General features: G+C 36.7%; 1 protein-coding gene across 2 annotated transcripts; it reads left to right on the top strand.

Moving 5' to 3' along the window:
• Positions 1-695: 695 nt before the first annotated feature.
• LOC125611317 (broad substrate specificity ATP-binding cassette transporter ABCG2-like) lies at positions 696-27,434 on the top strand. 2 transcript variants are annotated; one of them, XM_048785790.1, is made up of 9 exons: positions 696-903; positions 2,304-2,393; positions 2,700-2,947; positions 10,461-10,543; positions 16,148-16,237; positions 17,819-17,943; positions 19,051-19,205; positions 21,450-21,539; positions 24,802-27,434. In XM_048785790.1, the coding sequence occupies exons 1-9, from the start codon at positions 723-725 to the stop codon at positions 24,811-24,813; spliced, it is 1,074 nt and encodes a 357-aa protein (XP_048641747.1). In that variant the 5' UTR covers positions 696-722; the 3' UTR covers positions 24,814-27,434. The 2 variants fall into 2 exon arrangements, with proteins under 2 accessions (XP_048641747.1, XP_048641746.1); XM_048785789.1 differs by lacking the exons at positions 21,450-21,539; positions 24,802-27,434 and having other exon boundaries at positions 19,051-19,668.
• Positions 27,435-27,862: the final 428 nt, after the last annotated feature.

Below are 27,862 nucleotides of genomic sequence, written 5' to 3'. Positions count from 1 at the left end.
AAACATATAGCTAAGTGCTAAATAACATTCAAAGTGCTTAACAGTATTAATGTATTACTAAGGTAGGATGAAAAGCAATTACTAAAGATCCAGGATACTTAAATGATCAATGAAAATTTGTATATGAACATCCTTTTAATACTTCATTGATAACTAGTTTCAAAAGTGAGTATACTCAAAGATAATCTAAGATACTTGTTAATAATATGGACTCTCTATTCCAACCACCAGAGATTGTATACCAATTTCCCTGAATTTACTGTCTTGGAAAACTCTCTAGGAAACTGCATTTTCACCAATTTCTAGTCAATTCTAGACTGCTAAAGCAATAAACTTTAAGATTCTTTAGTCTTTTAATAAAAGCATTGAATTTAAATATTCTCAACTACCATGTATGTAATGAGTTGAGATGAGAAATTTGTAAGAGAAAATCAAGTTGAACTGAGAGAAAACGCTCTACTGGCAGAAATAAGTATTTTACAAAATATTGCAAGGTTCAGATATTTTGGATGGAGGATACTGGGGATTGAACTCAGGGACACTTGACCACTGAGCCACTACCCCAGCCCTATTTTGTATTTTATTTAGAGACAGGTTCTCACTGAGTGCATAGTTCTTGCTTTTTCTGTGGCTGGCTTTGAACTTTGATCCTCCTGCCTCAGCCGCCTGAGCCACTGGGATTATAGTCGTGCACCACCTTACCAGCAAGGTTCAGATAATTAATGATTTATTATTTTCCTTTTTCACTTAGGATTTCTGAGCAGGGATGCACGATCATCTTCTCCATCCATCTGCCTCGCTATTCCATCTTCCAGCTGTTTGACAGCCTCACCATACCGGCCTCAGGAGAACTAATGTATCACGGTCCGGCCCAAAGGACTTTAGAGTACTTTGAGTCTGCAGGTGCGGTTAAACATTTTATGCCCTAGATCCTTCATTCATAGACTCCTGGCAGAGCACAGGAGTCCCCAGGAGTGCTACAGGAATGCTCCTTGATCTTGCATAGACTTAACTGGGGTGCCTCCACTCTAAAACATCTTTGGTCAGTTCAATGCCAGAATTCTTTTTCATTTTGCAGCATTTGCTTGTTTTTCAGGTCTCTTCCCTTTTCCTGTCTTATTTGAATATGCATGGTGTGTGTGTGTGTGTGTGTGTGTGTGTGTGTTTCATGGGACTTTTTTCTCCTTTTCAGTTATGTTGACCTTTCCCTGAAAGTTCAGTAATTAACATGTTGGACTCACACTTAGTATTCTGTCAGTTGAACTTTTTTGAAAAGTTCCAAACCATTGCCTTTTAAAACATGTAACAGATTGTGATATTACAGTGTTTCCCCTGACACATAATCTTGCTCTGCCTTCTTCAGGGCTCATGGAAATGTTTCTTAGAAACATTAAATTGAATATTTAAGTTTTGAATGGTTGGCCCTGAATCTGATATAATGGGCCAAAATTTCTGGTCTGTCTGGTTCTTTCTATTTCAGACTGAGTACTCTGATTTCTTTAATGGTTTACCTTTCTGCTTCACCTTCAGGGGTTTGTGGATATGATTATAGATGTTTATCCACGACCCCAAATGAAGTTGTAAATAATCATTCCTTCTTAATTTGTTTTTATTAAACATCTGTCACTTAAAAAAACATCAGACACATGAGAGTTGGGAATCCAGGGAAGATGAACTAAAGAGTCAGAGCTCAGGCCAAATTTAGATGTTGAGGTGAGAGGTCAGGTGTGCTGTGCTGGTCATGTCTCTCGATAATGCTTCTCTGGGAATTTGTTGTCTATTTGAAATTATGGCAGCTTGAGAGATGATCATTTGGAACTCTGAAATTAGTAGGTTGCAAAGCAACATCTGCTAACATACCTACTGCTGTTCCAGTATTCTCTAGGTGAACTGAGAGAGCACAGTTCACCAGAAACTTAATATCCTTTCTAGGCTCTACATTTAGATTTTTGAAGAAGTACTAATAAACAGTAGAGCATATTGATAGCTGCTTGGATTTTGAATTTTTATGAGAGGTAAACACTAATGTAAGATGTTCTGAAGAGTCCAAGAATAGTTTGGAATACGTTTTTTTTTTTTGTTTTATTTATTTTTTTGCCTGAGAGAGACAGTTGTTGAAATGTTATGTGATTGAATAAAGAAGAGGAAAGGATAAATTAGAGAGGGCAGAAGAGAGCAAGAAGATGAGGAAAAAGTTGTTCAGTCTGCCTTCCCTACCCCTCACCTCCAGCATCCTCTGCATGTGAGTCTTCTTTACCTTCCAAGACTATCAGCTTGAGTTCTTGGGGTATCTTATTTTGTAGGTTTTCCCTGTGAATTCTACACTAATCCTGCAGAAATATTCCTGGACTTCTTTCATGGTGTAATAAAGAGAGAGTCAGAAGAACATGAAGGTATGTGTAAACCTTTCACATTTTCACATTTTTGCCCGAGATTTAGCAATGAGGTGATTCATGAAAACATGATCTTGTGAATTTACATGTTAATGTGATGAGCAAATAGACATTGTCAGTGAGTGCTGTGGGCATTTTTATTTGTGAATGTACATGCTAATTCCTTTTTGTACTCAAGCTTCAAAATATAGGAGTTGTACAAATAAAAGGTCAAGAGAAAACTTGTGATATCAGGAGTAATTTGTTTATAATGAGTTAGTACTCTATGCAGTAATCTGTGACCTGTTATCCTCTTCCATTCCAAAGCTAACAAGACTGAAATGCCTTCAAAGACAGATGATTCACAGATAAAAGAATTAGCTAATAATTTTTCCAAGTCCACTTTCTACAAAGACATAAAAACTGAACTGCATGAATTCAAAAGGGATGAGAATAAGAGGTGCTGGGTCAGGAAGGAGATTCCTTATGTCACCTCCTTTGGTCATCAGCTTATTAGCCTCACCAAGCGTTCATTCCAAAGCTTTGTGGGTAATCCCCAGCACTGGATAAATGAGGTAAGTGAAAAATTCTTCCAATTATGCTGTGAAATACCCATGTGAGAGCTATTTGTTTCTAATATGGACTTATGCAGGATTATTTTTTCTTCTACCCATCCTTCCATTTATTAGTCATGCCCCCTCCGTTTGGAATTTAGAAACAGCCAATCAATCTAGTGTATTATCTTTGATATGAATGGTCCCCCAAAACTCATGGTTGAAGACTGGTCTCCAAAGGAACAATATTCAGAGGTAGGGCTCTTTGGAAGTGGCTGTATCATTTGACATCATCAACGGACTAATCCTTTGATGGATTCATAATTTGATGACATTATTAGGAGGTGATGTAAACTGTTCCAATCAGGATCTAGTGAGAGGAAGTAGGTCAAGGTTGCCTGCCTTGGAAGGGTTGTGTTGTCCCTGACACCTTCCTTGCTCTGTTTCCGGACTGCCATGAGATGAGCAGCTTTCAGCCTCCACACCCACATGCCTTGAAGTTCTGCCTCACCTTACTCTTAAACCACAGAATCTGAACTGACATGTCTAAAACTGTGAGTCAAAATAAAAGTTCTCTCTTACTTGGTTTTCATGTTGCTGTGACCAGTATCCTGACAAAAACAACTTAGAGAAAAAAAAAACAAAACATTTATTTGGGGATCATGGCTTCAGAAGTTTCAATTCATAGAGAAGTGACTGCATTGTTCTGGGCCCATGATGAGGCAGCACATCATGTAGGAAGGGCTCAGCATAAAATGCTGTCTAGCTCATGATGGACTCAAGAAGCAGAGAGAGGGAGCAGGGCTGCAGGAAGAGCAATGCTTTCAGGGCACCCCCTGCTTTACTCCCAGTGACTCATCTCTTTCAGCCACAGCCCACCTGCCTGCAGTTACTGCCCAGTCAGTCCATTCAAACTAGGACAGACAAATTAGATTACACAATTCAATCATTCACCTGTGAATTTTCCTGTATTACCATAGGAGCTTTTGGGGGACATCTAATGTCCAACCATAACATGTTCTTTCTTGGTGTTTTAAATTTTTATTTTTGTCTCAGTGATAAAAGTTGAGAAACACAACAAGTAAAAAGCAATTGAGTTTTTACTCATGTAAAGCTCTTCAAGTGGCTTCTGTACTATATAACTCAAAAATGTTGAATATATATATATATATATATATATACACACACACTATAATGGATAATGTTAGTCACAATTTTTTTTGTTAAAAATGTTCAGACAGATGATATCAACCACATATGGAATTTGCTGAAAGCTGTCCATTGTCATTTATTGATTCATTCCAAAGATACATTGAAATATCATGTGTTCCATTTAGAGACTCTACTACACTAGTGAATGAAATGAGTAAAAATAAAAATCTCTGCTTGTGTAGATCTTTTTTCCATATGAGGGAAGGGAAATGATAGATGAATAAAGAAAATACAGACTATGTCAGATGGTAGGATGGACTATGCAGAAGGAAAGAGATAAATCGTAGAAATGAAGAAGAGAGAAGGCTCAAAATAGGGAGAAGAGGATTGATTTGCCAATAAAATCAGGTGTTAAAGGATCCCAGTGTCATTTATATTCTTGAAGGTAGTTTGTTCTGTCCACTGTCAGAGGGAGGGGACTGTAGGCAGAATGCTATTCCTTAGGATTGACCCTCATCATTGAGAGATTTTATTATTGGCAAAACAATAGATAACTCAAAGTATGTGTGGTTTATGCACAGGAAGTAACCAGATACAACAAGAATATTCATGGTGGGGTTAATTGCCTTAAATATGACATGATAGTGTTCTTTTCTCCTTTTGATCTACTTTGTGGTAGGTGTTTTCAGTCCTCCAGGTTTTTATTATATTTTGTTTTGTTTGTTTGTTTGTTTTTTGCAATACTGAGGATTGAACTCAGAACTTCACACATGCTAGGCCAGTGCTCTGCTATTGGGCTATATCTCTGGCCTATTTATTAGTTAATCTTAATCCCTATGTCACACAAAACACTGATTCCTTCAGTTAATTTGTCCAACATTTGTAGGGAAATCAATTTAGCTGGTTATTATTTTATTGATATTTTCATTGTCAATCGTTGCATTTCTATGTATTAAGATATGGCATGTTGTTGCCTTAATTAACTGACTTCTCAACATAAGGACCACAATTTTCATATTTAAGTATTGTTGCTCTCCAGGTGTACCTGAGGGCCTGCATCCCCATTTCAGTGAAGATGTTCATTGTTTCAGACTTCTTTAGTCCATGTGATTTGGCATTTCTCTCAAGCAGTTTTGTGTCCCATTGTTCAAGGACAATATTTTATTCTTAGGTCATCGATTTGACATCATTTGGAAAAATGTCAGGCCAATTAGATGCATTAACTTTGGTAGCCCATTGTTCAACAGGAAGATGCAGTATAATAAGCTGATTCTTCAGAGTGATTTATTCATTAGGCTTTTCTTACATGTCTCTAAAACTGATTTTTAAGTGTCTTATCCAAGAAACATATGGTATTCTGGGCAAGATGTTATTAGAACACAGGTGTTTTTACATCAGGATTATGAGTGTTTTGAGCTTAGGCTTCCTTAAGAGTCAAACAGCAGGCCCAGAGCCTCCAGGTAGCACATTCAGCCTACTTGTCTCATCATCGAATTCGGTTCTCCAAAAGCAATTCCAGCAATGATCAGGGAAGCAATAGTCTCTACCATAAGGGAAGAACCTTGTAGATCCCTGAGCTTAGTGGAACAACTCTTGTTCAGGATTTTAAATGTTGAAATGTTAGCTCAGGAACAGGCAAACCCTTGTAGGTAAAATCTCAGAAGTTATTCGTTTTAGACTTTCATGGCCACATATGTCATTTGTTTCACAAAGTCTATTCTGCCATTTCATGATTAAAGCAGCCACAGCTAACATATGAGCAAATGAACATGGCAGCATTCCAATAAACTTTATTTAAGGACACTGAATTTTGAAATTCATATTGAAAGAAATATTATTCTTGACATTTTATCTCCCAAGTATTAAAAAAAAAATGGAAAAACCAAACTATTGGTTGACTGTTTTTGGCCCATAGTTTACTGATCCTTGGTATAAGTGATTTTTGTTTTGTTCTGTTTTGTTTTTTGGTACTGAGGATTTAACATTGGGGGGCTGTACCACTGAGACATATTGCCACACCTTTTCACATTTTTTTTAGGACAGGGTGATGCTATGTGTATTAGGGCCTTGGTAAGTTTCTGAGGTTGGCTTTAAATTTGCCATCCTCCTGTCTTAGCCTCTCAATTCACCAGGATTACAGGCATGTGCCTTCCACCATGCGACCAGCGCACTGGTTTCATTAAAGAGGTTCGTGGCATAAAAGTTAGCTAGTGAGATCAAAATAAACACACAGACTCAATTACCTTTTTCTATGACCAGGTCCGAGACGGCTCTCACCTCTCTGGCTCATACCTGGAACCACCCGGCAGGGCAGCAAGGCTTACTCAGGGCTAGCAGGAGAGAGAGAGAGAGAGATCACACCAGGGAGTGGCCTTTTATTGGGGAACAAGAAATTCAGGGGAAAATTCCATCCAATGAAGGTCTAGGGGGCAGCATTCCAAGGTCAGGGTCAGTGATTGGCCTCAGGGTCAGTGGTCAGTCACACCCCCACACGGACAGGCTCTCACACCAGGAGAGGGTGGGGAAAGCTCCGACACAGTTTAGCCAGAGCTCCTCACACCCAATCCGGGAGGTGCCCAATCACGTACAAGAATGGCTTTCCACATGTGCCACCATGCCTGGCTCTAACATGGAGTCCTTAATCTTGTATGTTTTTTATTTTTGTAAGTTTTGTGAAATGGAGTTATTTAAATGTAGAAGATATACAATCAATCAACAAATATATGAAAAAAATGTTCATTATCGCTAGCAATTAGAAAAATTCAAATCAAAACTAATGCTTTCTTAGTGACATTCCTTAATTTATTGCCTGATTTTTGTATTTTGTTGTAAACTAGTTATTTGTTGACATGATTCAGACTTGACATTTAACCAGATATGTTGGGAAGGTATAGGAATGAATGGATTATTTGGAAAAAAAAAGGTTTATTGTTCATTTAAGTCTACTTTGACAACATTCTCATTGATCTCTCTGAGATTCATTGTCTATATTTGCATACTAAATATTTGACTATGCATTCAATTTTTTATTAAATTATTTATTTATTCCAATTTGTTATATATGATACCAGAATGCAGTTCATTTCATATTACTCATATAGAAGACAATTTTTAAAGTCTCTGGTTGTACTCAAATATTTTCACACCATTCTGTCTTCATACATGTACTTAGGGTAATGATGTCTAACTCATTTCACCATCTTTCCTACCCCCAAACCCCCTCCCTTCCTCTCTTGCCCCTTTTCCCTATCTAAAGTTCCTCCATTCCTCCCATGCTCTGACCCCCATTGCCATTATGAGACAGCATCCTCATATCAAAGGATACATTGGGCTTTTGGGTTTTGGGGATTGGCTTACTTCACTTAGCATTATATTCTCTGACTCCATCCATTTACCTGCAAATGCCATGATTTTATTCTCTTTTAGTGCTGAATAATGTTCCACTGTGTATATATACCAAAGTTTCCCTATCCATTCATCTACTGAAGGGTATCTGGGTTGGCTCCACAATTTAGCTATTATGAATTATGCTGCTATAAACATTGATGTGGCTATGTCCCTGTAGTATGCTGTTTCTAGGTCCTTCAGGTATAAACGGAAGAGTGGAATAGCTGGGTCAACTGGTGGTTCCATTCCAAGTTTTCCAAGGAGTCTCTATACTGCTTTCCATATTGGCTGCATAAATTTGTGGTCCCAATGTATGAGTGTGCCTTTTTCCCCACATCCTCACCAAGACTTACTGTTGTTTGTATTCTTAATAGCTGCCATTCCGACTGGAATGAGTGGAAATCTTAGAGTAGTTTTGATTTGCATTTTTCTAATTGCTAGTGATGATGAATATTTTTTCATATATTTGTTGATTGATTGTATATCCTCTTTTGAGAAGTGTCTGTTCAGGTCCTTGGCTCATTTATTGATTGGATTATTTATTTATTTTTTGGTGTTAAGGTTTTTGAGTGCTTTATATATCCTAGAGTTAGTGTTCTATCTGATGTGCTTGTGGTAAAGATTTGCTCCGATTCTGTAGGCTCTCTATTCACCTCACTGATTGTTTCTTTTTCTGAGAAGAAGCTTTTTAGCTTGAATGCATCCCATTTATTGATTCTTGGTTTTAATTCTTGTGCTATAGGAGTCTTATTAAGAAAGTTGGGGCCTAATACAACATAATGAAGATGTGGCCTGTTTTTTCTTCCATTAGACACAAGGTCTCTGGTTTAATTCCTAGGTCCTTGATCCACTTTGAGTTGAGTTTTGTGCATGGTGAGAGATAAGGGTTTAATTTCATTGTGTTACATGTGGAGTTTCAGTTTTCCCAGCACCATTTGTTGAAGAGGCTATCTTTTCTCCAATATATGTTTTTGGCACCTTTGTCTAATATGAGATAGCTATAATTATGTGGATTTGTCTCTATGTCCTCTCTTCTGTACCATTGGTCTACCTGTCTGTTTTGGTGCCAATACCATGCTGTTTTTGTTATTATTGTTCTGTAGTATAGTTTAAGGTCTGGAATAGTAATACCACCGGCTTCACTCTTTTTGCTAAATATTATGCATTCAATTTTTAATTTTTTTAGTGCAAGCTACAAACATCCATCAATCCATAACTTGAGATGTGTTCTTTAAATACTTCTGGAAAAAGGGAGAATGACATAGTTGAAGAATATCTCATCTTGATCTGTTTTGAACAGAGACCATTCGTACATATACAAAAAGCTCATAGTTAGGTTCATCTACACTGTTGTGAAATGTTCAGTTTACTCAATGGCTTTGTTTTTCTTCATGCAAGAAGATATAATACATGTGAACTTCGTAAAAGCATGGCATTATCATGGATTCATCATTTTGTCAACATATTTGAAAATTGGCTAAAAATAACTAAGGAATATCCAAGTGATAATATTCAGTCAGTGAAAGAAATGAAGTGTGAATACAAGAGAAATGAAGGATACAGAGTGTCTAATTTGAAGTCTGAATATATTGAAGGTTATACAATGGAAAAGCATAGACTCTTGCATAGATGTGCATGCTGCATGGTGGTAGAGCCATTAGCATAGATTTTGGAAACTTGATTAGTTGCAACAAAGAACAGATTCTGAGGGTCTTGAGGGATATAGCAGGGGAATGGATTCCTACCCCCTACCCCAAATTTCTGTATTATTAGCAAAGGACATTTCATAGGTGAAACATTTCACTAATTTTTCCAGAGTCTGGTTTTTACAAATTATTCTTTACAATTCATTGTTCCTTTCTTTGCATGTTGCCTGCATTTTTGCCAAGTATCCATTACAAATTAGTTCATGGCTTGATACTGTTGTAATATTGAGATATTTTTTTAAAACTTTGATTATTGCAAGATAACTGGTAGGTATTTAGTTTTCTTTACATTCCTATCTCCTGTATTATTATATTTAACTCACATATAATTATAAGAATTCCTTATATAAAATATGTTCTAATGTAACCCTAATCTTTTGCCAACTGAAGCACCTTTAAGAGAGTTTTTATTCTAAGAGGAAATGTAATATTGTTCCATTTTCTCTGGGAGGTATATAGTCTGAGTAGGTGAAGATGGGTGGGAAAGGCAAAGAATTGGCAGCTCAGGTGTGTCAAGTTATCTGTAAGCCTCATTGGCTGGGAAAGAAAGACAAGAAATATGAGCGGAGATGGTAATGGGAGGATTTGGGTAACCCCATCTGGCCAAGTACTTTGGTGACAGTGACAATGCACTTTTCCTGTGCAGGTGGGGATTCCCCACATGTTAGCTAGGTGCATTCCACTTCTTCCTTATCATTCAAAATTCCATTCTTAGAATTTGGATGTGGCATTAAAATTTTATGTATTTCTGTACTTTGCAGTGATGGGGATCAAACCCCAGGTCTAGCACATGGTAGGCAAGCAGTCTATTGCTTAGCTACATCCACAGCCCTGAAATTTCCTTTATTTCTCACAATTAGAGTGAAGTCATCTTGTTTTAATTTGAATCTCTTGAAGTTTAAAGCTGTGCACATTCACTGGCATGAAAGTTGAAAATTCAGTTTAAGTCAGCATTCTTATTTTGTTCCCAAAACATCTCCCTCATATGCCTTCCTCACACAGATACCCTGTATGGTATTTGTGGACAGAAATTGGTAGACACTGGAAGAAACTTATCTCATCAGGTCATCTGTTCTCTTGTCCTGTCAGTGCCCAAAACACAGAATCCTGACATTCTCAATTTAATTTAGAAAATGTTCTAATAATAACCACTGTCTGATAATTCCCCAGTTACTCTGGCCAATCCATTTAATGTGTGTATTTCAGTGGAGAGATTTGATTAGGTAATAAAAAGTTTTACCTGTAATTGAAATTTTTTCTTTCTAATTTTCATTTTTCTCTTTGAAAAGATAATTGTCACATTGGTTTTGGGACTGGTTACAGGCACCATTATCCTTTTGCTGAGAGATGATTGTACAGAAATCCGAAATAGGTAAGTAAATTTGAATCTCAATTTTGTGAAAATGCTCTTACTTTGATGAAACTAATGAAAATCCATTCAGAATTTGAATTTATGACAATACAGGGTAAACATTGCTGTTTTATTATGGGGTAGGATCAGATAGTGTATTGAAATGGGAATGGAAGAGTTAATTTTCGGTTTCACATATGTATGTATGTGTGTAAATTACACATCATGGACATATCCTAACCATTTTGAAGTGCACAGTTTAGTGCCAAAACGTCCATTTATGTTGTCACCTGACAACACCATCCAACTGCCTTTTCTTTATCTTCTCAGATGCAATCTTCAACCCACCTTAGAGTAACTACCCATACTCATCATTGCCACCTCTGCAACCATCTGCAACTTTCTGTCTCTGAATGTGGCCATTCTAGGAAACTTATCAATGTGAAGTCATACAGTACTTGTCTTTTCATGACTGCCTTATTTTCCTCAGCATAAAGTCCTTAAGTTTCTTCCAAGGTTGTAGCATGGGATTATATTCTTTTTTTAAAAAGCCAAATAATATATGTGTAGAAAGTACATTTTATTTATCCACTCATCCATTGCTGAAAATCAGGGTTGCTAACACCTTTGAGCTATTGTAGTCATGTTGCTATGGGGGGCACACACTTGTCTGAATCTTTCTTTCAACAGTCATTTGGGGCAGATACCCAGCAGTGGAATTGCTGGGTTATGTGGTAATTTTTTGAATACCTGCCAAAGCCTCTTCCTACTGCATTTTACATTCTTAACAGCAACACATAAAGTTACAATATCTTCTCATTCTCACAAAAACTTACTTTGTTTTCAAATAACAGTGATCTACATGATCTTTGGAGAGATGTTTGTTTTTAGTCCTTTGCCAATTTTTAAGTTGCATTCTTTGGTTTTGGGGTGTTTTGTTGTTGATGATGGTTGGAATTCTTTATAGTTATGGGTTATTCATTCATTTTCAGATATATGATTTACAAATATTTTATTCCATTTTGTGGGGTTTTTTTGCACTCAGTTCATAATGCCTTTTATGCTGAGATGTTTTTGATTTTGAAATATACTTTTGCTCTGTTTTCTTTGGTGGTTTGTGAGTTTCCTCAATTTTGGTGTTTGTATGACTTGGGAGTATAAGATGTATGGATGGGAATCAGTTTTTTCTAATTCTGTATGGAAAGCACTTACATTAGTGTCATGCTCCTTTCTAGTTTCAGTCATAATGTGCCCTTAAAACTCTTATTCCTAGGTGTTATTTTAAACAGCTGGCTCATGTTCTAAACATAGATTCTCAACATTCCAGAATTCATGGTTCTCATCACAATTCATGTATACAGAAGCACTTCTCACTAGGCACTGAGCTTCATGCTTGACAGCTATGGCTAATGTTAACTCCCAAGGGCCAGAGAGTGGGTGGTCTCATCCCCATTTTACTGTTGAGAATGGTGGAGCTTGGTCTTTGTCCCAGATGCTGATCTTGATCCAAATAATGAGATGGTGTTTTGTTTGTTGTTTTGCTTTGTTTTTGTTTTTGTTTTTGTACTGGGAATTGGACCCAAGAATTGAAGGGCATGACAACCGTCCTGGGGGAGAAACAGTGTTAATCTTGATCCCCACAGGCAGGGAAGGAGGAAAGGAAAAGACTAAGGAAAAGAAAAGGAAGACATGTCAGTTTTTAATTAAGCCTCCTGTGTTTGAGCAGCAAGATGCATACCAAAAGCCTGAAGTGAACTCTGGATACAGGCAAATTGTTTTTGAATGAAAAATAACCATAAAAATTCTTTATTTAAATTTGTTTATTAAAGTGGATTTTCCTATTTGTTGAAGTAGATGGTGTTTTCTTACAAAAAGATGACTATTACAGCTGTTTTCCAGAGTTAAGTCACTTTTTTACCTTCTTCAGGAAGAGATCTCTGAATTTTTTTTTTTTTACAACCGTTAGTGTCTGTGCCCTATGTACATGCTGTTTCTTAACAAAGCTCAGCAGAATCACAGGGTTTTGAGGCCATGAAACATGTATACTGTGCAGCAAGAAGACTGTGTTGAGGAATCTGTCATCAACTGCAGTTTGAAAGAAATGAAAAGCTGACCACCACAGGTTTTGGTCAAAAACGTCAGAGAAATACATGAGTGTAGTCATTTCTTCAGATGTTTTCTGGAGAAATTGGACACTAACCTTATTTTAATTTGCATTTTTGACTATCATTAGCTACTTTTTAAAGAATATTTGGACTCTGTGAGAGTAGCCTCTGTGTGTGTGGTTCATCTACCTCTGCTTTGGATGACCAGGTGATTAGTGATGACTGGGTAAGAAAATGATGTCTCAGCTTCTTCTCTGGAACCAAGTAGTTAGAACTTTCTTTGGGCAGGAATATCCTTCCTTCATTTGACATTGCTGTGAAAGCCAGTGGTTTAGTACTGTTCTTGGAATCAAGTGGTGTCTTAGCAATTCCTCTTACCTATGTAACTGAGGAACTGGGTTTGAATCCTGTGTAGAGTGTGAAGCACTTTGACTTTATAGCCTTAATGTGTTGTTTTGACAGCTAAACAAATTAGGAAAATGATGGTTTTTTTTTTTTTAAATTGGATCTATTAATCCCACTTCAGGGTGTTCACACAAAATATTTGAAGTCAATTAGTTGAAGAGGGATCTGCGCTCCCGTGTTCATTGTAGCCCTGTGCACAACAGTCAATTTGGACATCAATCTAAGTATCTGTCAGCTAACAAACAGATAAGGAAAATGGGTGAATGCCCCAGGGAATGCTGTTCAGCCACAGGAAAAGGAATTTTACCATTTGTGACACCATAGACGAAATTGAGAATGTTATGCTAAATAAAGTGATCCAGACTGAGAAAGACAAAAGCCACATATTCTTGCTTATATGTAAATTCTGACACTTTTAGTCTTTTAAAGACAAGAGTAGAATGGTGTATGCCAGAATGGAGTATGTGAAGGTCAAAGGTACAAATCTCAAGAAGGCAGGAAGAATAGGATATTCTTTCTATTGAGATACATTGAACAGGGTAGTGAATGCAGTAAATAATAGTGTAGAATTCAAAATTGCTGAGCATAAACTCCAAATGTTCTCACCATAAAAATGATGAAAATTAAAGTATATTAACTTTAAAAGTAATGGATCTCCATAATAGACTCATTTTATTATTCTTTGACATTTTACTCTCTAGGGACGTTTTTTTCTCAGTCCTTTTAATTTTTTGAGACAGAGTCTCATTAAGTTGATTTGGGCCTCCCTAAATAGCTGAGGTTGGCTTTGAACTTGTGATCCTCCTGATGCAGTCTCCTGAGTGCCTGAGAATACAGGTATGAGCCATCATACCCAACTAGCATTGAATTCTTGAAGGATAACTTTACTTTGTACCCTACAAATGTATGAATATAGTTTGTCAATTTATAAATAAAAATAAATCTGATCTCTACCAACAATAAAAAATTAAAAAAAAATCTGATCTCTATTTATACATGGCACATGAATTGCCACCTTAAAAAGCATTGAGTGCATTAAACTTTTTTCATGATAAAAACCTGTTTATTATGAAGTAAATCATCTTCTGTCTTAGAAAGGATTTATGAATATTACTGTATTGTTAAATGTGAGAAAAAAAATTTAATTGAATTTTTCTTCTATCCCATTGTTTTCCCATGGACCTTCAGCTTGATATTAGGTTTACTATGTACTAATACTTATTTGGCTGTTTGATTCTTGGACCTGACTATTTTCCATTCTTTTTAATTATTGATGAACTTTCATATTTAAAAGAGCCTGCACTCTTACTTCTTCATTTCTTAGATGTGATAAATATCTGTCTAGAGAAGCCAGGCTGCACCATAATTTTCTGTTGATGAGAGGCTGTTGTGGAAAAGGATGGACGTAAGTGGGTGATTTGAGGTGATATAAAGTGTTTATTTAAATTGAAAGTACACATTCACACCCACATCTGAATGAAGTAAAGTGTACTTACTGCTTGTAGGGAGGATAGCTGTTTTTATAACATGGATATAAGCTGGGAAAGCGTGATTTTGTATAGGTTTCAAATGAACCTTCTCATGTGTATGAATAAAAAGTTTTCTATAAACTCTTTAAGGTAGTTGGAATTGTTCAATTGTGTTTACATTTGAAAAACTTTCTCTTGTTTTTAAGTAATTTAAATGATGTACATATATCCTTTCTTTACATGTTTATAGTAATATCTGTTTAGGTGTCTGATTAGGCAGGGAAGCCGATGTTTTAAGGATGTTGACAAACTCCTTATTTCACTTGAAATATAAACTTATTTCACTTGAAATATAAACTAGCCGAACACTTTTCTTGCTAACCCTCAATTATTTTACTGATATACATATTAATAGTCTTCACACAGGTGATCAAATTGATTTTTATTATGAATAAACATCCGTTTGATTTTTTTTTATCACTTTGGAAACCCCATAGGAAAGTGGTTGTTCCAAATCAAGGATGGTGTCCAGGCTTTCTGGTGGTCTTGTGTAGTTCTGGCATTTTCTTTCCACATGCCTTTACTCTTTTGTTTCTTCACTTCAAAACCAAATTGAATTGAATACCTTAACCCTTTGGAGCTCTATTTAACTTAAAGTTTCTCTTCATACATTAGGAATGATACTCAGGATTTTTGTGAGTTAAATTCAAGGTGAAAGTATTTTATAACCTAAGTGTTAGCACAGGCTGTCATAGCAATGCACCAGACTGGGGGACTTACAGGACAAAACTTTGTTTTGTTTCAGTTGTAGAGTCTGGGAGTTTGGGTTCAGAGCTCCCTTCCAGCAGTAGGCTCCTGTGAGGGCCCTGCTCTTCCTATAGATGGCGCCATCACCCTGCATCTCTCATGGCATAGAGTTTCTGGGGTTTCTTGCTCTTACCAGGGCACTGGTCCCATCATGGGGGCTCCACTCTCATGACCTTGCCTAAACCTCATTACTTAAGTTACCAATCTCAAAAAAACAAGTGCCAAATGTTTTCTCTGACATAAGGTAACTGACTCATAGTGGGGTAGGGATGGGAGAATGGGAGGAATAGATGAACTCTAGATAGGGCAGAGGGGTGGGAGGAGAAGGGAGGGGACATAGGGTTAGAAATGATGGTGAATGTGATGGACATCATTATCCAAAGTACATGTATGAAGATACGGGTTAGTCTGAACATACTTTATATACAACCAGAGGTATGAAAAATTGTGGTCTATATGTGTAATATGAATTGTAATGCATTCCACTGTCATTTCCTTACAAAATAAATAAATAAATAAAATTTAAAAATGTACCTCTCAGTACTATTGCATTGGAGGTTATTTCTTTATCATATGAATTTTAGTGAATACAAGTCAGTGCACAGCAGTCCACACAGAAATTTCAATATGTACTATAGTGTGGAGTAACCAGGGCACCTCTGAGGACACTCAGGGAGAGCCCTGATGGGGTGATGCTTTCCTATCTGTTTAAATGAAAAAGTTCCACTTTTTTAATGTCTTTGATTTTACATTACTTCTGGAAGGAGTTCTGAGGGAAGAAACCAACCTAAGAGCTCTGATTTGACTGAGCTGCTTTTATTCCCATTTTCTCTTGACAGAGCACTGATGCTCTTCTTCCTGATGGTCTACCTGTGTTGCAGAAGAACAGTGGCAGTGGATCTCTTCATGATCCAGAAGAAGCGGTTTGTGTGAGTTGGACTCTGTTCAGGGAAGGGGCATTGCAGCCTGGTGGGCAAACTGGTCACATCCAGAATTGGGCCAAGGATTTCATAATGGGGATAACTGGAAAATTTATTTTCTTCTCATTTCTTTCCCATATCTTATGTTTAAAATTGTCATATTTAAATTGTGTCTATCTGTACAACACAAGCTTTTGAAGTATATATAGTTTACCAATATTATTTGAGAAAAAGCAGTCTTCAATGGAGTGGAAAACCAAGAGCACATGAGGTCTGCTACTAAGGGAAAAAAATATCAAGGTTTAGGTGTGGTCAGCAAGTCCCAATTTTGCAGAGAAAGTGAGGAATAAAAGGATTGAGAATTGTCTTTGGTTTTGAAAAAGTAATAGGTCATAAAGCCCCTCTCTAGGAAAATTCAGGAGTTTGATAGATATTTAAGTGTTAAGTATCAAATTGGAGATGGGATATGAAGTTTACAAAGTATGTGGCCAAGCACAGCCCTGAGTGGATCAAAGAATGGAGAGAGCCAGAGGGCAGCCTTACAGGAAAGGGCAGGATGGTTTTGTTCATTGTAGTTTGCAAAGATGGAGGAGATTTGCCCATGCCTACATGCCCGGAGTGGGATCACCGCAGAGGGAAGGAATGAAGGCAGTGGTGAAAGAGTTTGGAATTTGGAAAGAGAGGCATTAGGAATAGCAAAGATTAAGGTTTGGTATCTGACAAGGGTATCTTGTTGAAAGGCATGATCATTTTCTTGCTTCAACATAAGAATAGATTTGAAAAGAGGTTTTGGGATCTTCATCTATGTTGGATAGAGGATGATTCTTTTGTTCTTTTATTGTTTGCTTAATATTATACTGATATTGGCACAATTAATATTCACAAGTACACAGGGAGCTACACCAGCTGTACTCATCCCTTCTTTTCTTTAAGGATCAAAGCTATGGATGGAGACTCTCTTTGTCATGAGTATAACAAGTTCACTTGTGGGAAGAAGAAAAGCTTCTTTTTTGGAGGGGAGGGGTACTGGGGATTGAATTCAAAGGCTTTTGACCACTGAGCCACCTCCCCATGCCCATTTTGTGTTTTATTTAGAGACAGAGTCTCACCGAGTTGCTTAGCACCTCTCTTTTGCTGAGGATGGCTTTAAACTTGCAATCCTCCTGTCTCAGCCTCAAGGGCCTCTGGGATTACAGGCATGCACCGAGTGCCAAGCCAAGCCAGAAAAGCCTCTTTTACCAAGCCTCTATTACCACTGATATTAGCCCTTTCCAGTGAGCTAGCCTCAGAGGAAAAGCAGAGGCTCTGAGGAGAGTGAGGAAATGCAGACTCTGTGTTCCTGGAGGGGTGATGTGGGGCCAGAGGGGATGGAAGCAGGAAGGGTGCTGCCATGAGAGAGGTCCACAGCATGGGGCTGATGTCCCAGAGAGGATGCACCTGCGATGGGGAAGGACATGGGGGGATGAGCACAGAGCTTGTGGGCAGCTGCAGGGTTAGACCTGGTGGCAGCAGGAGTCTGAACAGCATCTTATCTGGGCTGTGCCTTTTTAAACTAACCTGGCCTGTGTGGTGTATGTTTTTATTCTATAGACATGAGTCCATCAGTGGGTATTACAGAGTGTCATCTTATTTCTTTGGAAGTCTTTTGCTTGATTTACTACTCGAGATGATATTGACAAGTTTTATATTTATTTATACACTATACTTTATGGCCGGTAAGTAACACGACAAAGAGAATGTGTCTTTACTTTTGGATATGTGGAGAAGTTAACTTCTGTTTGCAAACATGAATTTTGTTCCCCAAATGGCAAAGCAATCTATAGGGAGAAAGCATGTGTCTATTGAGTACTTTATAAATAGCTGGTTAATGCGGACACTCTTTACTAGACTTTTCCCAACTGAACTATTAAAACTACTTATAAAATGGTAATTTACCTATCACCATTTATAAAACTATACAGATGCTGTGTGTTTTACACAAATATGGTCCAAATTTATAAAATTATTTGAAACTGTGCTAGAGGAGCCAGGATATTTATTGCCTTTTTCTACGTTTTTTTTTCTCTCTCTGTATATATTTCAATATAGAGATAAAATATCAATAGGAAGTGTTACCTCTAATATCTGTAGAGACATATATAGAGAGATAAGAAATCATTATACACTTATATTCTCTTCATGTTTACTTTTCTAATTAGATAAAGATGATGACTTCGGGGTTTATTGATTTAATGAAATTACTTGTTTGATGAAGTGGACAATATCATTTGTGAATTATACTCTGGGTTTACCCTAGACTCATTGAGTTATCGTTTCCATAATTTTCACTGATACACACATACAAACACACACACAAACACATACATTCACACACAACAAAAGTTTCTTTAACAACCCACTATAGAGTTTGAATCATTGATAGAGCTTAAACTTTCCATTTTAGAAATATATGTATGTGATAAGAATTATTCATGGAATCTGGAGCCCTGAACTCCTATCAGTGTTTTTTCAGTTGTTCCCAAATCTTCAGATCATATGACACAAAGCATTAGCTCATGATAATTATAAACTACTTTAAGAACTTAGCAGCCCTATTCGCAATCACAGAGTCATTTGGCAATTTGTCTATGAGTACTTAGTGATACCCCCTCTCAGTTATATGGAGGGAAATAATGAAATTGGTGACCCAGGGTGTTAGGACAGAGGATGATTATTTTTGTTCTCTTACTGTTTGCTTAATATTATCCTGATATTTGCACAATAAATATTTATAAATACACAGGGAGCTACACCAGCTGGACTCATCCATTCTTTTCTTTAAGGATCAAAGCCACGGACGGAGACTTTCTTTGTCATGACCTTTACCCTCCTTATCTTTGGTTTTTCATCCATTTCCATGACCCTGGCTCTAGCAGCAGGTTATAGCAAAGTCTCTATACAAGGAAATGTTGTGGACACCTATTTTACATTTATGCTGGTGAGTGTGAACTGTGCTTCTCTGGGACAGAATTTTTCCCCTTGTTTGTCCCTTCACCTTCTGTCATGTAAAACCAGCTTTGAGGATTGTGGGATGGGTCTCTGATGCTTCAAGGAGGTTATATATTAAAATACAGTTTACATTAGAGAATGTGCAACTTTTCTTCTTCCTCTTATCCAGTCTTTTTTGCCAGTTTCTAATGTAGTTACTTAACTTTGGCCCCATGTACTTACTAATGAGCTTTTAAAAGGGACTTCTTGGTGACATATAAAACCTTCATAGGTTGGGACTTCAAAACCCAGAAAAATTGGCTGATTCCCTCACAAAAAACATAGCTCTCTGCCTGCCTTTCATGCTGGTGTTAGAGAACTTCCAGCTGTGTAAGCAGCAGAGGTGGTTTGGTTGGATTCACTACTCTCCAAGGTGAAAGTCAAGCTCCCTGAGAAGTGCATTAGGGGGGGTCTAGCCAGATGCCTCTTGCATTTTGAAAACGTTTTAAAATTTATTGGAAAATTCTAAAGTCCATAGTATTAGGTCACCTGTTGTGTGGGTTACTGAGAATCTCTTACATTAATATATTTCTGTTTTATGCTTTTAAAAAAAGTTGCTTAATCTATCATGCTCCTAAATCTTGCCCTCACTTATATGAATCAACAGATAAACAGAACAAATTATCACATTCCCTCCACTACTATGTCAGTGATGCAGACATGCTCAACCTACAGAAGGAAAAGATGTCTTTCAATGACATTTATGGAGCACATATTCTTATTAAGAATTGTTTATTATTGAGTTATAGTTATCCAATAATATTGGGGTTCATTTGGGTTTAACCATTCCAGCATAGCTTAGCACATACTATTGCCAAAGTTGAGTTCTTCTGTTTCTGAATTTGGAGATGAATATGAATATGAATATCATTAAAAAAGTGATGTCTTGTTTTTATATCATCTACTGTAACAAAAATGTACTTCAATAAAATAAAATGTTTTGTTTTATTTGATACTTGATTGATTTTTTTTATTTAAAGGTTTCCATGTAGAATTTTAAAAGCTAGTCATGAAATTGCATTTCACTCAGGATTGCCATGTTATGTATCAGGCACTTGTTAGGTCAATTCTGATATACGCAGGTACACCAACACTATCATTGCTATGCATATCCCAACATACCCTGTACAAGTTAGGACAAGTATAATGTGGATTCCTTAGCAGTCCCTCTAGTTCATCTCCAGCATTCCTTCCTGAGTCAGCATTACACTGCTGCTTTTTTATAGCCTTAAATGAAAAGATTCACTATGTATTCTGCTGTACTACACTGCATTCTGCTGTTTATCAGTTCTAGGCTTTGGGTAACCTGAAACCTGCAATTCTGAAGCCCAAATTATTATTAACATCATGGATACAACATGCAAACTTTGTAAATAACAACACTTATTGATATATGGAAGTAGAGAGGGATATGTGTTGCTCAGGAATGTTCTGTATATGTTTCTAGATTTCTAAGAATTTTAGAGGTAACACATGGTAGAGATATAATTAGAATATAGAGTACAGTCAGCCCTTCAAATACATACTTTATGGATTATAAGATGCAATTGACTACAAACAAAACTTACAAAACAAGTACTGTGTCTGCATAATTTTTCTTTTTTTATTCATTATTCTCTAAACTATTTAGTATGTATAAGTTATATATCTATGGTATAAAATACATACATAGCATTTCTATGCTACTAGGTATTATAAGAAATATGGAGCTAATTTAAAATCAAAGGATATATATACATTTAAATATGAAGGATTTACTTGGAATTACACACAAATACTATGCTATTGTGAAATAAAGGGCCTTGAGTATCTGCAGATTTGGGTATCTGTATGCATGTGTCCTGGAGTTGATCTCCCTTGCATACCAAGAGAAAAGTATACTTCTTAATCTTCCATTGTGTACTGGTACAGAGGAAGTTAAGTACAAAGTATTGACAATAAGGATCTTTCAAATAAATGGAATATATAATATAGATGTTAGTATATTTTTATTAACTTAAAACCATGAACATCCTTTGCCAGGCAGAGGTTTACACATGTAAAGGAAGTTTAATGTTTAGAATAAGTGCAAAGGATTTCAAGAGTTCTTCCTAGCAGTAATGTGGAGAAGTTTCTAGAGATCTCAAAAGGCATCTTCTGAACAATTTTTCCTGAAATCTCTGGACTCTTCTAATTCATACTTTTTTCTCTGTAGATTCTTTCAGGTGTGTCTTTGTATTTTGGAACCAGAAGATCTCAGTTTCCCTGGCTTCAGTACTTCAGCATTCCATATTATGGCTTTATGGTAAGCTGTCCTTATCTACACCTGTGAGTGTTTCTCCAAGATGGGAACAGTGAAAATAAAACCCAGCCTTCCCTGCTATGACCTGTGGACACCTCCCACCCAGGAATGTCCTTTCAGGAGCAGTGAATGAGGATTTCCTAATAGCCTTCATTAGCACAAGGTCAGGGCATCATCTGTAGTTTCCTTCTATCATCCTGTTTTTTGAGGGTGAGGAAGGATGGGGAGAATAAATCTCATAGTAAAGCAGAAATAATGATGTGAAACATTGTTTGCATTCAATAAGGAAATGAGAAGATGGGAGACCAGAATAGTAGATCATGTTGAAAGGGAAATTATAAGAGGAACAAAGGTTATGTAACACTCAGCCCTATTGGCTCTAGCAAGCTAACCAACTCCAAAGAAAACAGTGTCTTAATACAGTGTAACCAAGATTCTACCACCTATCATTCATTGTAAGTGTTTTTATTGAAAAGAAGAAGTGTCATTAAAATAAGTCTTCAGTTTTCAATGACCAACAATGAATCATTTTACTTATAAAGCTGTAGAGGTCACAGGGAGAGAAGATGGAAGGGGCTATGGGGTCGTCTAACAAGAGGTCTTTCTTCTTGGTTAATTGAAAACATCATCCCAACTCTGGACCTCTTGATTCATAACTTTAATCACTTTGTCATGACAGATTGTGAATATGAAGCTTGGTTTGTCTTTTAAATATCATGTTTAGCTCAATAAGCCAATCCCCCCAAACCAAAAGCTGAAGGTTCTGTCTGATATGTGGATGCTAACCCACAAAGGAGAGTGGGGAGGGGAAGAATAGTAGTCCATTGGATTAGACAAAGGGAAGCTAAGAGAAGAGAGGGAGAGGGGATAGGAAGGACAATAGAATTAATTGGACATAACTTCCCTAGCCTTGTATTTGAGTACATGACCAGTGTAACTCTGCATCATGTATAACCACAAGAATAGGATGCTAATTAGAATAAGTTATACTCCATGTATTTATAATATATCAAAATACATTCTACTGTCATATATAACTAAAAAGCAGAAATAAAAAAGACTAGTAAAGATTAAGTTTGAGGATTTCATTGTGATAATTCTTTGGAAAGTTTTTGAAATTTAAAATCATCATGTCTTATTCTTTGTGTCACATAGGCTTTGCAGCATAATGAGTTTTGGGGAGGAAACTTCTGTCCAGAACTCAATACAACAACCAGCAATAAGTGTCCTGACTATGTAATGTGAGTTTGTGTCCAGTGTCATCAGGGGTTTACATAATACTGTAATGAGATACAGCAAGTTCCCTGGGCTTATAGCTGGTATGAAAACTTTCAAGGTCAACAAACATTCTGAGCCTATATTTTCTCCCTCATAAATTGAGTCATTGTGCACTAATCAATATGAACATGCTATAAGTACAGTGAAAATTGTACTTATTGTGGAGAAATGTTTGGGCCCTTTCAAAAGATCATGTTGACTTTTTAATTTACAGTTGAGTTTTGGGTAATTTTGAGTTCTCAATTTTCAGGCCATTTAAGTTGAAAATGGGTTGTTCTGACAGTTTAGCAAAGGTTTTAATCTCTCAGTGTATGGGGTTCTGTGCTACATGTCAGCTGAGCTCATGTTAGTAAGAAGTTTCAGGGCAGCCATAGTATACATGAAGTGAACATGGTCCCCCAAGATTTTGGCCCTTCATTTTGCTCAGGCCATTGGAAGACACATAAAATCCAAGGCCATGTAGTGCATGTGTGAGTGTGTGCCTGTGTGTGTGTATATATATTTGTGTGTATGTGTTCTGAAATGGAATATTCTCTCACAGTGGCTATGTTTTTCAATGAAAGAAACACATATTTCAGCCAATTGAGAAGTAAATATTATTTCTGCATCATGTCCTTAAAAAAGAAATGCAGAGGTTTAAAAAATTAAAAGACCTTGTTTTATATTTTAATATTTTACTTTTCTATTATTGCTGCTAATAGGCCAGGTGCCTATTAATGAGAGAAAAGAGAATGCTGATGTCCTGAATCCCTTTTGAATGTTCAAATAACATAGAATAATTTGTAATAATCAGACAAGTTCCTATTTTGAATTACTGACAGGTAAAACCTCTATGAATAGAGTTTTCTCTACTGGGCCCCCTTGACCTTGGTTTGATCTGGCTGTGGTGTCTTTGTAACACAGAGTCACCATCAGGCTGCTAGGCAGAATGCAGTGGTTGGAAACAGGGGAACAGATAAGCAGGAGCCACCACAGCCTAACTATTCACAAAGAGCTATCCTCACAAGAGGAAGGAGGAATCTCTCCTCTAGGCAGAATGAGGGCATGGCTATTTTAGGAACTGCTAAATGCCAACATGCACAAAAATGGCAGCAGGCAACAACTGTGGCTGCATCATGTGTTTTAGTATCAGGTACTTTTCTATGTGGCAGGAATGCTCCATCCTGCCCTGCTTCAGCTGGTTCTTAAGGTCTGAGTCTTTTTTCTGTGCCTGCAGGTAACATCCTGTAGCTGAGTATCTGTGATGGTCATCACAGTGTTAGACTGACAACTGACAGACTTGACTCTGCCCACAAGCCCTTGCTCCCTTCTGGTTTTAGAATTTTTAGCCATTTTTTTTCAGGATGGCTATCTCATGGGTGAGCAAGTTGTCCCCATCAGCAGTCAGTGAAAGATCAGTTGATAATTATTTGTGCTTTTTTTTTTTTTTTGGCACCATGGATTGAACCCAGAGGCAACTAACCACTGAACCACAGGCCCAGCCCTTTTATACTTTATTTAGAGACAGGGAATCACTTAGTTGCTTAGGGCCTTACTAAGTTGCTGAGGCTGGCTTTGAACTCCCCATCCTCCTGACTCAGCTTCGGAGCTGCTGGGATTACAGATTTGTGCCATCGCACCTGGCCTATTTCTGGTTTTTGAAGAGGGTAGCATTATATACTTGGAAACAAATGAATCTGGTTTCTACTTACACTAGAAATTTGGTTTATAATATGATTGTAAACTTGGCTAAGTTAATTAAGCCTTCTTCCCCTCCTCTTAAATGAATATGATATCTATACCCCTTTGGAACATTTTAGGGATAAGTAAGAAATTATATGCAAGTTATTTAGCATAGCATCAAGTAACAATGACTGATAGCTATTGTATGTGAAGGGATAATTTTGAAGATATTGTTAATCCATAGGTTTCTTTAAAGAAAAGCAAATAAATTGACCAAAATTTCACAGATGCCAGGAATAAAGTTATATTTTCTGTTTCATTTCAGATGTTCTGGTGAAGAATTCTTGTTAATGCAGGACATGGATATCTCACCTTGGGGCTTGTGGATGAATCATGTAGCTCTGTCCATTCTGATGATTATCTTTCTCATAATTGCCTACCTAAGAATGTTATACCTTAAAAGAAATTCTTAAATTTTACTTCCATTTACTATGAATTAATTTCACATTTAAAAAGTACCTGGATTGGCTGTCAGTAGTTAATGATTTTTTTATTGTCTTCTATTCAGTTCCATCACACTGCTGATCAGCAACAATCATCTTCAATAGAAAAGATCACAAAACAACAACAAACTGAATTATATATCCAAAAACCAAAGCCAAAATCTGATGGTATTTCTTAGTGCATATTACTTTATCTCCCTCAGACAATAAGTGTTGGGAAGAAATCCAGGCTAATTTATTGACCTGAAAAAGGAGAATTGATCTCTAGAAACTCATGACAACTTTCTCTTATCTCTGGCATTAGGTTCCTCATGTACAAAATGAGTAGGCTGGCTAGTAGCCCTCCGGTTTTGATATTCTGTGACTCTACCATTAAATATGATCCCATTAAATAAATAACTTGTGTAACTGTTGTATTAAAAGTATGAAACTTAATTACTTTGAAAACATAATGATATTTCTAGGGTGAAACAGATCCGTGATGATAAAAAAAAAAACATGTCTTAAATAAGATAATTTAGATTGGTGGAACTTACAGATATTTGCTAATGGAATTGTAAGAGTTCAGGAGTCTTAGCTGGGGTCTTGGGCTGCAGGTGGAGTTGAGGGCCAGGGTCAGGGGTTATGGCTCTTGTGCCATTTCTGGGACATTCTGCCTCTGAAATTTCACTTTGCCTCCTTGCATGTCTCAGTGGTATATAATCTGGCTACATCAGAATCTCTGAGGGCTTTGCTAAGACACAGATGTCAGGTCCTGCCTTTCCCACTGAAGGAGCACCTGGAGAGCCGCCTCCATGGAGAACTTGTCAGGGCTGAATTTGGCCATTTCTAATGCTCTCTCAGCTCTGAAAATGTTATGCTTGTGATTTAATAACTTGGGTATCTTTGCCTACACAAGATCCCATTCAATGCTTGCAGATTTAATTTATTTATGTATACTCATTTCATTCTTTACCTGTAATAGAGAACTATTTACCAGTACTATGACTGTGTTTAAGAACTTCTCTTTTGTTGAAGGGCAGTGTAACAACAACAAAAAAATACAATTCAGTGAGTTACCATAAAATGATGACACATGTGCAGCCACCAGTCCAGGCCAAGAAGTAGAATGTAACCTGACAGGAGAGTCCTGCATGCACCTTCCTAATCTCTGATTCCTCCTCCTCTCTCTATGGGTTGCTTTTGAAATGATTTAAGTATATTCCTCTCTGTTGCTATTATCAGAACATCACTGCAGCTCAGGTTTGTGTTTTTTGTGGAAAGTTACATGCTTAATTCCCTCTTCCATTTTTAAAAAGCTTTTAAATGTTTAAATAGCTTATATTTACAGAAAAGCTGCAAAGAGAGTGTGGAAATCTGCCATGTGCTCTTAGCCAAGATTCATTTAATTTTAACTTTTTATATTTCAAGCTCCACCAGTCAAAGATCAGAAATTAACATTGGGACATCTTTGTGTTCAAATTGCACAATTGTTACAAATCCACCCCCCCCCCTTTTTTTTTACTAATGTTCATTTATTGTTCTAGGATCAAATTTTGGGTATCACATTGTGTCTAGATCCCTCTTGCAGAAGGAAATACAGGAATGAAAAGATCTAGGGACTCACCAATGTAGATGCCTGTTACTTTGGTTCTCTAGGAATATAACTGACCCATCATTGGGTGCTTTTCCATGTTGCTGCAATGTCAGTCTAAGGAGCTGACTTTAGATGTTTATCTTTACACTTTAAAGAATACTGCTTTTTATGACATTTGATTAATGCATCAAATAATATCTGTTTTACCAAGTTTTATGGAAATGTCAATGTCAAATAATTTTTTCTACTTTTGGTAAAATTTTTCTGTATCTGTGCTTACAGTTACCTACATATATACATCATCACACAGAGAGAAATACATATGCATATTTATACACAACGTATATCTGCCAGGTTAAAAAATAGCTCAAATTAACAATATCTTCTTTGGGATTTATTAGACATTTAATTGTTCCATATTTTATTTATTCTTTCCATTATAATTTCCTTTTTATATACTTTTTATTGAGTCAAAAAACACAAAATAAAAATTACCATCTTATCAAACTTCTAAATTGAGGAACATTTAAAAAGTGTGATATTATTTTTCTTAGGTTAAAAAATAAAATGTTAGTTGATAGAAATTTCTGTAAGAACACATATGTATGCTTGTGTAATTTGTTCTTATTTCCTTGCATGTCAGAAGTAATCTATAAAGGACGGGAACTGATCTATCATGCAGGAATAAATGAAATGTCAGTTGATATTTATTCCCCAGTTACTCTTCTTTGGATGCCAATCAAGACTTCAAGAAGACTGCTGCTATGAAATGTTCTTCAGTGTGTTGAGGAGGGAGGGAAGAAGGGAAGAAAATGTGGGTAATGTAGAAAGGTGTTAAAGAGGTAATAAATATAACACTTTCTCTGTTTTTGAAGTCATCTTCATGCACCTAAGATTTGAAATTTATTAAAATTCCTTGCACTTATATCCTTTTGACAAGTAGTAATACTGATTTTTGAGATGTCTTTTCTGATTCCAATAGGCTTTAGAAAAGAGCTGTCAAGGGGGCAGAGATGGAGGCTGTCAATGGATCCTACAAGAGCCTGGGCTAGCACCAAGGTTGATTGACTGAGGGCAATTAATATTTTAGTATGGTCCTGCCCTTCCAGGAGACCATACCAGTCAGCAAATTGGTGGCAAAATGATGACATGCAATAACTGAGTCATTATCCCTGATGTCTTTGGGGACCACTTCATTAAGATATAGGTCCTCATGGAGTTATATTTTTGTATTGGTTATGGCTGTTTTTGCTCTTCGACAGCAAAGTCATTGAAAGAAAGACCATGATCATTTGTAAAACCAAAAA

This window comes from Marmota marmota, unplaced genomic scaffold (assembly GCF_001458135.2).
Source record: "Marmota marmota marmota unplaced genomic scaffold, marMar, whole genome shotgun sequence".
In the NCBI taxonomy this organism is placed as follows: Eukaryota; Metazoa; Chordata; class Mammalia; order Rodentia; family Sciuridae; genus Marmota; species Marmota marmota.
This window is presented reverse-complemented; position numbering and strand designations above follow the sequence as displayed.